Source organism: Pipistrellus kuhlii, unplaced genomic scaffold (genome assembly GCF_014108245.1).
Source record: "Pipistrellus kuhlii isolate mPipKuh1 unplaced genomic scaffold, mPipKuh1.p scaffold_m20_p_11, whole genome shotgun sequence".
In the NCBI taxonomy this organism is placed as follows: domain Eukaryota; kingdom Metazoa; phylum Chordata; class Mammalia; order Chiroptera; family Vespertilionidae; genus Pipistrellus; species Pipistrellus kuhlii.
Genome location: NW_023425416.1, coordinates 50,723,228 through 50,733,904, shown reverse-complemented (window position 1 = coordinate 50,733,904; position 10,677 = coordinate 50,723,228). Strand labels below are relative to the sequence as shown.

At 61.8% G+C, this 10,677-nt stretch overlaps 1 protein-coding gene across 1 annotated transcript; it reads right to left on the bottom strand.

Moving 5' to 3' along the window:
* Window positions 1–1,778: 1,778 nt before the first annotated feature.
* On the bottom strand, window positions 1,779–4,669 carry RPL29 (ribosomal protein L29). The gene is made up of 4 exons (XM_036432162.2): window positions 4,563–4,669; window positions 4,125–4,169; window positions 3,601–3,665; window positions 1,779–2,290 (listed from the first exon to the last, which is right to left on the bottom strand). Exons 2-4 carry the CDS (start codon window positions 4,159–4,161, stop codon window positions 1,877–1,879), a joined length of 516 nt encoding a protein of 171 aa, XP_036288055.2. The 5' UTR covers window positions 4,162–4,169; window positions 4,563–4,669; the 3' UTR covers window positions 1,779–1,876.
* Between the last annotated feature and the right edge of the window lie 6,008 nt (window positions 4,670–10,677).

Below are 10,677 nucleotides of genomic sequence, written 5' to 3'. Positions count from 1 at the left end.
CGCCACAGCACAGCGGAGTCTGAGGTTAGAGATGTGCTCACAGGGACCTGGGTTAGGAGGTCACAGCCTGGTCTTTGGTGTGAAGCAGCTGCAGCCGGGAACCTGCCGGGCTGTGTAAGCCGTGCAGGCTGGGAGGTGGCGCTGTCGTGAGGTCACTAGCAGGGGACAGGCCGACCCGCCTCCTCCCTTCCATGGTGCCTGTGCCCGTCACACACACTAGTGTCTCCATGGGTCCCAGCTGCACTAGGGTGACAGGGTCTCACTAGGGACAGCCATTCCTCCCCACTAGGGGCACAAAGTCACTGCCCAACTGCAGAAGGTCCCAGTGCAGATGGCAGTGAACGTCCCAGTCCAGGGACAACCGCTTGGTGCCTCGTGGTAACTCGGCCTGTGCTGCCTTCGTTCCCACCCAGTGTGCCCGATGGTGGAGTGCCAACCGCCCTCAGGTGGGCGACTACCCGGCTAGGCCTCTGTACACAAGGCTTGTTGCACTTCCTGCTCCTTCTTTGCGGATTGCAGAGCCAGAGGCAGAGGTGGGGACATTCAGAGGTTGGGCCTCGTAGGTGCTGTGGCGGGGAGGCCATTTAGTGGGCACAGGTGACCGAGCAGTGGCAGGGCTGGCTAAAGGAATGTGGTCTACAGCCCTTGAGGGCCAGTCCTTGCTCCGCTGCTCTATCTGGTGGATCTGCCTAATTGGACCAAAATGCCAGGGGCACTGGCGATTGACAGGCATCTGCTCTGAGAGGCAGCCTGTGCTCACTCCCGTCCCCTCAGCTAAGCCATGTGAGGGGAAAGGCACTGTGCCGAATGGTTTAAAAGCTTGCTGACCCCGGAACCCCCACAGAAAGCCTGTGCCTCTGTATTTTTTGGTGCAGGCAGGTCTGTACTTTTTCCGACAGCTCAGGGACAACACAGACATGTGCCTCTCAGGCTTACGGCAGCGCCCGGCCCTTTCCGCGGGCCCTCCCTCCCGCGGGCCAGCCCAGCCTGCAGTTCTCTGCGGCCGAGTCCACTCTTCACACACCAGTGCCAACCAAGCAGCGGCTATTTCTGGGCTTAACCCCCCGCCCCCAAGCCTTCACTGGAGGCGAGTGTCGCTGGGGCAGCTGGAGGCACCGGCTCTTCAGGCCTTCAAGCCTCCCACGACCTGACACTGCTTCGGGCTGAAGATCAGCCTCTTTTCCCGAGAGGGAAGGGCAGCGAGCTAGCCTCCCTCCCTTCAGCCTTCAGTCCCCCACGTTCCCGTCTTCCGGCAGCTCGGGGACCCGCCTGTTCCCCCAGACCTGCATGTCTTGTCCCACTACAGGGCTCAGCGTGGACACTGCACTAGGGCTCTATACACTCTGCTTTCACTCCCGCTGTCAAAGCGGCCTGTCAGGTCCCTCCAACACTGGGCACTGCCCCGTGCGTGCCCAGCTCTCCAACAACGTGCTGGACTCCCGGGCCCCCAGGGCCACACCTGCCAGGCCTCCTGGGACAGAAAGAGCCCATCTGCGTTGACCAGGCAGCAGCCATACCATGGAGTCTCCACTCCACTCGGCCCCAAGCACGGGGCGAGCAGCAGCCGGAGTCGGGAACACCAGGTCAGAGCCCAGGATCCTCCTGCTCCCTCCCTCTTCCCCATGCGAACATCAAGGCCTGACTCGGCCTCACCAGCGTGCCCAACCAGTCCTCATGGTCTGGGGAACCACTTCCTGACACCAGCCAGCCAGAGAAGGCGGACTTCTCCCCCAGGAAATGGAGGCACCAGCCCACCCGAACGCTGGGATCAGACAGGCTGACAGACAGATCCTGCCGCAGGTTTATTTGTACAAACAGCACAGGATGGCAGCAGCGCCTCGCAGACTGCAGCCAGGGGCCCACCAGTCCTTCCGTCCTACTGTGGAGCCTTCGTGGGGGCCTGAGCCGCTTTGGGAGCGGGGGCCTGAGCTGCTTTGGGAGCAGCGGCCTGGGCACCTTTGGGAGCCTGAGCTGCAGCTGCACCTGCAGCCTGGGGCTTGGTTTCGGCCTTGGCCTTGGCCTTGACCTTTGGCGAGCAGATCCTGAGCCCCTTGGCAATGCGGGCACGAGCGCGCTTCCCAAGCTTGGGGTGAGCGATGTAGGTAAGCCGACTGAGTTTGCGGCTGCAGCCCTTTGGGATATTGGGCCTGGGCTCCTTGGACTTGACCAGGGCCTTGATGGCCTCAGCACGGGCACTCATGGCCTTGGCGTTGTTTGCTTGCATCTTCTTCAGGCCCTTCTTGTTGTGCTTCTTGGCAAAGCGCATGTTCCTTAGGAACTTGGGGTCTACCTGGAAGGCAGGAAAGGTACAGGCGCCTGTGAGCGCAGCATGCAGGAGGACCCCCTGGTGCCCTCTCCATAGCGGCACCAAGAGACTATCGGCTCAGCCGAGGCCTATTGGGAGCTTGGACAGCATCAAACCAACCTTAAATGCAAACACCGAACCCTGGAAGCTCATCTGCAGAGAAACTCCAGAGCAGCAGCACCCAAAGCCACCACCCTCCTGCTGAGGCCACACAGAGCGCACGTGCAGGCCTCTGCGCCCAGAGCCAGGCTGAGCGCAAATGCAAGGCCGCCCCACCCCTCTGCCTGGGGTGGGACTTCAAAAACCTGAGGCTAGCATGTCAAACTCGAGGCCTGCGTACTTTTCTGGCCCAGCCAACGTGGTATATAAGAAACATTTTAATGAAAGTTTTGTAACTTAAATTTTATAATATCCTATTAAACATAATCATTCATAATGAACCACAACTAATGACTAAGACTTAAGTTTATGTAGGCCTCAAAAAAGCAAAAGCTTCAATTAACAAAAGCTAATGACTTCTACAACCATGGCGCATTCACTTCCCTTACTCGCAGGCGCACCATTTCTCTCCACTAACATCGGATATTTTAGTAGCCGATGGCCACACCACTGGTCTTGGACTGACTCATTTGGTGTGCGCAACAGGATATATTTCGGTTTCAGAGAACAAGAAAAATAGGTTTGTGTTACGTTTATTAATCTGTGCAGTTATTCAGTGTCTGGTAGTTAATGTTCAAGAAAAAACATTAGTATTTGTTAAAACATTCTATTATTTTATGTTAGCGATGATTCATTTATTTCAGCCCTCTGGGTATTCAGCGTGTATCGGACAGCATCAAGCCCACGTATGATAATAAACCTACATTTCCATGGAAATCAACACTTTTGTTTTTTGCATTTACACCTTATTTGGCCCATCTCAGCCTCTGAGTTTGGCATGCTGGTCCTAAGGGACACCATGTCCCCTTAAAGGTGTGGGTTAAATACCAAGCCTGGGTACAACCGATTCAAGGAAGTAACACAGACTAGTCAGCTAATCCTCAGAGCTCGCTGGCGCGGAAGGATTCTAAGGGATGAGGCCCACACGGACAAAGCCACTCCAAGTCTCAGGGTGGGCAAGGGAGATGGTCAGATTGGCCCCGAAAGACACCAGGAGTTAGAAAAGGCCAAGTACAGCGTTATGATGGGCCTGGCAGAGCCCGAAGTCCAGGCGAGAGCTGGCTGGGTAAGGAAGGAAACTGCAGGCCAAAGCAAACCGAGGGTCAGTTCACGGGGCTGCACAGGCATACACTTACCCCCTTAAGAGATTCGTATCTTTGTGACCGGGGTTTCTTGATGCCATTTCTGTGCCATTTCCGGGCTGTGGAGGAAGAAAGGAATTACATCAAAAGGAGGTGTCTGGTAAGACCACGCAACACCACAGCTGCCAAGCCTGGGAATCCATTACTTCCCAGAGTGGGCCTACTTGAGAGCCGGAAACCCCTTATTACGGAGCACAAAGCACTGTGGGTATCCCCGCGGACTCCTGACCTTCTATTATTTTAAAAAACATTTTACTAATTTTTTACAGAGAAGAAGGAAGAGGGATATGCCCCCGACAGGAATCGAACCTGGGATCCTTCAGTCCGCAGGCCGACGCTCGATCCACTGAGCCAAACCAACTATGGCGACCCCTGCCTTCTAAATCCCAAAGGTAATGCTGGCTAAGATCAAAACCGGCCCTAGGGCCGCAGCAGGCACGTGCCCATCCCTGCCCCAGTATCTGTAATCCGTGCCAGGGTGTGGGGCGTGAGATGGAGGCCGGGCCGGAGGGACTTACACTGGTTGTGCGTGGTGTGGTTCTTGGACTTGGCCATCTCCGCACCTGGAAGACGAGAGCGGAGGTCAGGGCTGCGGACCGCCGGGCTGGGCCTGCCCTGACCTGGAGGAACGTGAGGCCAGGAGCCGGAACGACGCTGCAGACAGATGCCCCGCACCTGCGGCCTCCACCCGCCTCGACTCACTCTGCACCGCCCGGTTCCATCCCCGCCAACTCGGTGAGTGGCGCCCCGAAACCAACATCCCGCCGCAACATTGCGCTCTCCCCAAACCCGAGTTCTCCCCTTCCCATCCCCCCTCGACAACCCACGAGCGCCACCCCGCCTCGCGGCCTCCGCGCCGCACAGCAGGCAGCCGGCCCCCCGGTCCTCCCGGGTTTGCGCCCCGCCGCCCCCCGGGAGTCGCGGATGGTGTCGGATGCCGCGCGGCCAGTACTCACAGAAGCCCGCGGCTGCCGAAGCGCCAGGGACCGGAAGAGAGAGAGGAGGCCGCGGTGCAGCACGGGAAATACGGTCGTCAAGGTCGGAAGTACTACTGGAAAAGCTTCCCCAGAGCCGGGAAGAAAGGTTCCTAAGGCCGGGAGGATGTCGTCAGATGGAAGGCGGAGCTACGAGCCTGGCCCCCGCCTTCTCCTAGTCCTCCAGCTCCAGGTTCTTGGCCCAAGTCTTGACCCGGAGGCTAGACTTGAGGGGTGTGTTAGGCAGGAAGTGACAGACTTTTGTTCTTAAAAAATACCCCTGGTGCCAGCTAATCCTAACCCTAACCCAGGAACCAACAGGCAGAGGTTCAATTTCTGGTCAAAGCTCCATCCCGAGTGGGGGGGTGCAGGACACAGCCAATCAATGACGTCCCTCTCTCATTGATATTTCTCTCTCTCTATCCCTCTCCCTTCCTTTCTCTAAAAACCAATACAAACATATTGGCAACTGCGTGGAGAGTGGACTGTCGAAGGGAAGAGGAGAGAAGGGAAGGCTGAGAAGGGAGGGGTGGAGAGTTGGAAAATAAACCCTGAAGTTCACATCCCTCCAAGAGATGGATTCAGAGCTTCTGGGAGAAGGGAAGGTGGTGGGCAGTGGGCTGGGGCTGGGGCTGGGGCTCCGGGTCTGTCGGGAAGAGAGAGGACATTACCGGCAGAAGCTTGGAGGCACAGCCTTGGGTATGCCTCACAGCGCAGGCCTCTGATTTCCCTCTGAAGAGCACTGGGCCCCAAGAGTGATACTGTGTCCCCAGCCGGAATGTGAGCCTGTGGTCCACATGGGGGCAGCATTGGACCGGGGATGGAGGATGGAGCAGGGCCCTGCGGGAGGTAGGGAGCTCCCCTCCTGAGGGAAGCCCTCCGGCCCACCCAGACCTCTCACTTTCCGCTTCTCACACCCATCCCCACACCCCTACCTCAGACCCAGGCCCTGCCTATTCTCAGCAGGTTCTTAGGGGTAGGCTGGGTCTCCCCTGGCCCCAAGCTCTTGGTGGCATTCTGGGAAAGGGGGTGTCTTCCCCAGACAGTGGAGCCTGTGGCCCACAGCTTACCAGAGGGGAAAAGCACCCCAAGATGCCGAACAGAGAGGGGCCCCCTGAGGCCAGGAGCCTCTGTGGTTGGAAGAGGAACCTGGGAGCTTGCTGGGAGCGGAGGCCTGAGGCTGGGGCTTGAAGGCAGGCCATGTAAGATGAGGCAGGAGCAGGGAGGGGGTACCCAGTGGGCTGCAGGGGCACAGCCTGGCATTTGCTCCCCATGGCTCTCTGGCACCGGGCTACAGCTGTCCTGTGTCCCCACAGCTCAGAGGCCTGACCCGCAGTGGCTGTCCTCCATCCCAGCACATGGCCCTACACCTGGGGTCTAGGGGGGGGAGGAGCATCCTGCTAGCATCGGTCAGTCCTCACGTTCGTTGTCCAGCACTGCCCTCTGTCACCGGCGAAGGCTGGAGAGCGAGGCCCGGACGCTGCCTTGATGAGGGCGGCAGAGCTCCGTCCTCGCCTGAGCACGGCCGAGGGCACCACCTACTTGGCAGCTTGTGGTGAGGCCTGAGGGCCCCCGGGACTCAGACTTCCCTCCGGCCCAAACCGCCCTCACAGGACCCAGACCTCCACCTGGAGCCGAGAAGATTATCCCGGGTCGCAGGCCTCCAACACAGAATCGAGGCTTGTATCAGGGGTGTACTTCTCAATGTGTAACCCAGACCACCATTTCCATAACCCAGATGTCCAGCTGAGGTACCAGACCACCTTCAGTGGCCCAGACGTCCCTCCCTGGCCCCAAAGGCCTTCCAGGGACCCAGACCTCTGACGGGGGCCCAGACCTACCTCCTGGTCACAGACCATTATGGCGAGGACCAGAGGCCATTTCAGGGAACCATACTGGAAGCCAGTGCCTATACCTAATTGGAGCCCAAATAACCAGGCCAGTCCTGACCACCATTTCACCACCCTGAGTCCTGCCCTTGCCCCAAACCTCCCACCTGGGCCCATAGCGCCCCCTAGTGACCACACCACGCCTGAGCACCCAGACCTACATCCGGGGCTCAGACCTACATCCGGGCCCCAGACCTTCATGGCGGGGCCGAGTAGGCCCACCTGGGGCCCAGGCCACAAACCTGGAACTCAGAGCTGTATGAGGGGACGAGATCTCCATGCGTAACCCCAACAACTATTCTTTAACCAACATGCTCAGGTGAGGTACCAGACTGGCCCCTGGCTTCCGACTTCCCTCTGGGCCGGAACTGCCCTCACAGGACCCAGATCTCCCCCTGGGGCTCACACCTACACCCGGGACCCAGACGATCATGGCGGGGCCGAGGCCCAGGCCTCAAACACAGAATCCAGACTTGTATCCTGGGTGCACTTCTCAATTTGGTACCCAGACCAGCATTTCCATAACCCAGGTGTCCAGCTGAGGTACCAGACCGCCCCCGGGGGCCCAGACGGCCCTCCCTGGCCCCAAAGGCCCTCCAGGGACCCAGACCGCCGTCCGGGGCTCAGACTTACCTCCTGGTCACAGACTATTATGGCGAGGACCAGGAGGATTCTCTGGGGACCCATACTGGGAGCCAGTGCCTATTCCTTTATTGGAGTCCAAATAACCAGGCCAGTCCTGACCACCATTTCATCCGCCTGAGTCCTGCCCTTGACCCAGACCTCCCACCTGGGCCCACAGCGCCCCCTAGTGACCACACCCTGCCTGAGCACCCAGACCTCCACCTGGGGCTCACACCTAAATCCGGCACCCAGACTATCATGTCCGGGCGGAGAAGATTATCCTGGGGCCTAGGCCTCAAACACAGAATACAGACTTGTATTAGGAATGTATTTCTCAATATGTAACCCTGACCACCATTTCCTTCAGGAGCTCAGGGCCTGGCCCGCCTGCAGCCCTCCTGGGACAAGACTTGAGCCAGTCAGAAAGCCAGGCAGGCAATTGGGGTCCTTCCTCGCTCCCCAAACCTCCCGGGGCTGCCCACCCCTATGCTGCCTGGCGGGAGGGATGCAGGGATGGCGGGGCGCGGGCAGGAGAGGGCGCTGGGGAACAGCTGGTCCCAGTGTGTCCGGGGGGAGGGCCGCGGGGGAGAGGCCCCAGTGCTGGCTCCGCCTCTCCCGCCGGCTGCCCGCCTGGCACGGGCCCTGGCAGCGCAGGTTTAATCGATCGTTTTCCGCAAGCAGCTCCTGGAGGCGCGGGGGCGGCTTCCCCTCGACTCGCGGTTCCCGGAGGCTGCGGCTTCGCTAAAAATAACCGAATGGCAGCGCCGGGCCGGCGGGGCGGGGCCTGTGCTGCGGGGGCGGGGCCTTCTGGGCTTTGCTGCCTGCGGAGGGGGTGCCCTGGGAGGAGGTGGAGGGGAGGGTGGCATGGGCAGGGGGTGCAGGACGTGGAAGGGCACGTGGCCCTTTCTCGCCGCTCCTCTCCAGGCCTGCCCCCCGGAGCAGAGCTGGGGGAAGGCTGGCCTTGACCCCGGGGGCATCGTGGATGGGGGCTCCCTCCCGCAGGAAGTCTGTGCGAAGGAGACCCCACAGACACTCAGGCGGGGCCTCCACCCCTTCCTGCCCCGCGCTGTCCAGTGAACCGACGAGATGAGACGGCTCCCCACGCGGTGGAGGCCACACGTGTCCGCTGCCTGGGCGCCTGGACCGGGCCTGCCAGGAACCAGGGTCTGGGTGCCGGCCATGGTGCCATGGCTGCCGGTGGGCTATCACCTTACCTCTCCAACCTCAGTGTCCCCTACCGCACACAGGCATACACAGCCGCCACCTGGATCTCACTGTCCGCCTGGTTCTGGGGGTGGCACGGAGGCTGCAGAGAGAGCAGCCTGGCCTCAGAGCGACGGGCCAGGAGGGCAGGGGCACCTGGTCCGGTTGGCTCACTGTGCAGGGAGGTGGTGGGGGGCTGGCTGGGGACAGGCCACCTGCAGGCTGACTCCGGCCTGTTTCCCCCCACCCTCCCACCCCCGCCTCTAAGGACCCCCACCCAAAGCTCCAGGCCCTCACATCTCCCTCATTGGGTCTTGGGAGAGGTGAGGTGTAAGGGACCCCTTTTCATCTTCCTTCCACTCTTCTTCCAGCTGTGTCCTCTGCGCAGCTCTGGCCCCTGAATTCTCCTGGATCAGGCAGTGTGACCTCCCGCCATGTCTTTGTGGGCCGGCCAGGCTGCAGGGGCAGGGGCAGGGGTGGGGCAGGGACAGGGGCAGGGGCAGGGCAGGGGCAGGGGCAGGCAGGCTGCCTGCAGCCTGGTGGTCCAGCTGCCCGGGGGCCGGCGGAGGCTCAGATGGGGGTGTTCAGAGACCCTACGTCCCGGAGGGTCCCTGGCTGCGGGGTCAGGCTGGGCGAGAGTGAGACCAGGACCCAGGTCCAAGTCCTACACTGGCTACCAGCTGGCCGAGGACTTGGACCAGGCGCTTAGCTCTCCGTCGAGCCACCCGTCCTGCTCCGTCGACAGGGCCCCTCTGTGCCAGACGCTGGGCCTGTCCCTGTGACGGGGTGACGGGAGCGAGGCCCAGGGTCAGGGAGGTGTGAGCACGTGACCAGGGGAATGAGAACAGGGAGAGGGTGAGCAGGGCTCTCCGTGGGGCTGCCACGTCTGTCTCTGGGGGAACGGCACCCTGGGGTGCTCAGCTCCTGGCCTCGGGCCACACGGCGTCTCAAGGTCCAGCATGCGCAGGACAGGCCGCTACCAAAGCCTTCCCGCCCCCTCCCCCGTGGCGCCACCTCAGCCTCCTGGGGTAGATGGGGAAACTGAGGCTCCGGGAGGGCTGTCTAGGCGCATGAGTGCCTCCCCGTTTCCCGGCTTCCCCCAACACTCAGACGGGGTGCAGGAGAGGAGCGCTGCTCAGACAGTCTGCAGACCTGGGTTCGAGGCTGCGGCAAAGGCGGCCAGTCCAGGCGAAGCCTCACCTCGGAGCCCCGTCCATCCACCCGCAGGCCCAGCGCGTGCTATGGCGCCGGCAGGGGGCGCTCTTGGCCGCCGGGATCTCTCACCGGCAGAGTCAATGTCTCCACCCCCACAGCTGGCGAGGTGACCTCAGTCCAGCCTCTTGACCTCGCTGGACTGGGGGTGTCCCTCTGAGCGGTGGCACCTTCCCCAGGTCCCCCAGAGACAGGAGAGAAGAGACTCCATTTCAGCACAGAAGCCAGGAAGGAAGTGGGCCGTGGAGGGAGCACCCGCACTCTCTGCCAGCGGCATCCTGAGCCCGGCAGGGCCCGCACCCAGACGGACTTTCTCCTCGAGGCCCTGCCTGCGGGGGCGGCTGAGGGCCAGCGCCTCTGCCTAACCCGACCCCTCTGCCCTCACTCTAGACCCCACTGTGTCCACCCAGCCCTGCTCATCCCTCCTGGGCCCGGGCTGGTCTAGCTGGTCCACCCCCCATGGCGGGTGCTCGCAGAGGGGGCTACTCTGTGCTCAGAGCACGCTGATCCCTCCCTCCTGCTGTTCCTTCTGCCCGGACCAGCGCACCCTGGCCTGTCAGGATCACCCCGGTCAGACCAGGCCCCTCTCTTTGACCTCCCTGGTGTGCTCCGTCCAGGTCTGTCTCCCCATGGGGGGTGGAGATTCCCGGGGGTAGGCCCAGGCCCCCAGCTTCCTCTTTGCCATCGCTACTCCCGAATACAGCCCCGGATTACCCCCCGGGAGCAGCCAGGCCGCTGGGAGGTCAGCCGTGCCTCCTGGGGCCTTTGTGGGTCTGCGCCGCCCCCTCAGCAGCCCGCCCGGCCCTGGGGGGCTCAGGCTCAGACTTCCTCTCTCCTCTCCGGAGCCGAGCCGAGCCGCCCTCAGCGGGAGCGAGTGGGCGGGAAGTGATGGATGTGGGCGGGGGATGGAGACGCAGTGCTGGTCCTCCGTCCGAATCCAGGTCACTCCCGGCCTGCTCACTGCCACCGGTAATTAGGGGCCAGCAGGGCGTGGGCAGGCGGGTGGCAGGAGGCCTAATTGTCTGATTTTTCAGGTAATTAACGGGAGCTGTCTGGCCTGTCCCCAGGGGCCCGGCGTCCGCCCCCCCCCCCCCCCCCCCCGTCCCCTGGGCAGGCAGCCGCCTAATGAGGCCAGTTACTGAGCGGCGCCCTGCCCTGGCCACGTCTGC

Coding starts and splice junctions, on each gene's coding strand:
- RPL29 (XM_036432162.2), bottom strand. CDS start 4,161: ATGGCCAAGTCCAAGAACCACACCACGCACAACCAGT. Junction 3,666..4,124: donor CCACACCACGCACAACCAGT/GTAAGTCCCTCC, acceptor CTTCCTCCACAG/CCCGGAAATGGCACAGAAAT. Junction 2,291..3,600: donor GATACGAATCTCTTAAGGGG/GTAAGTGTATGC, acceptor CCTGCCTTCCAG/GTAGACCCCAAGTTCCTAAG.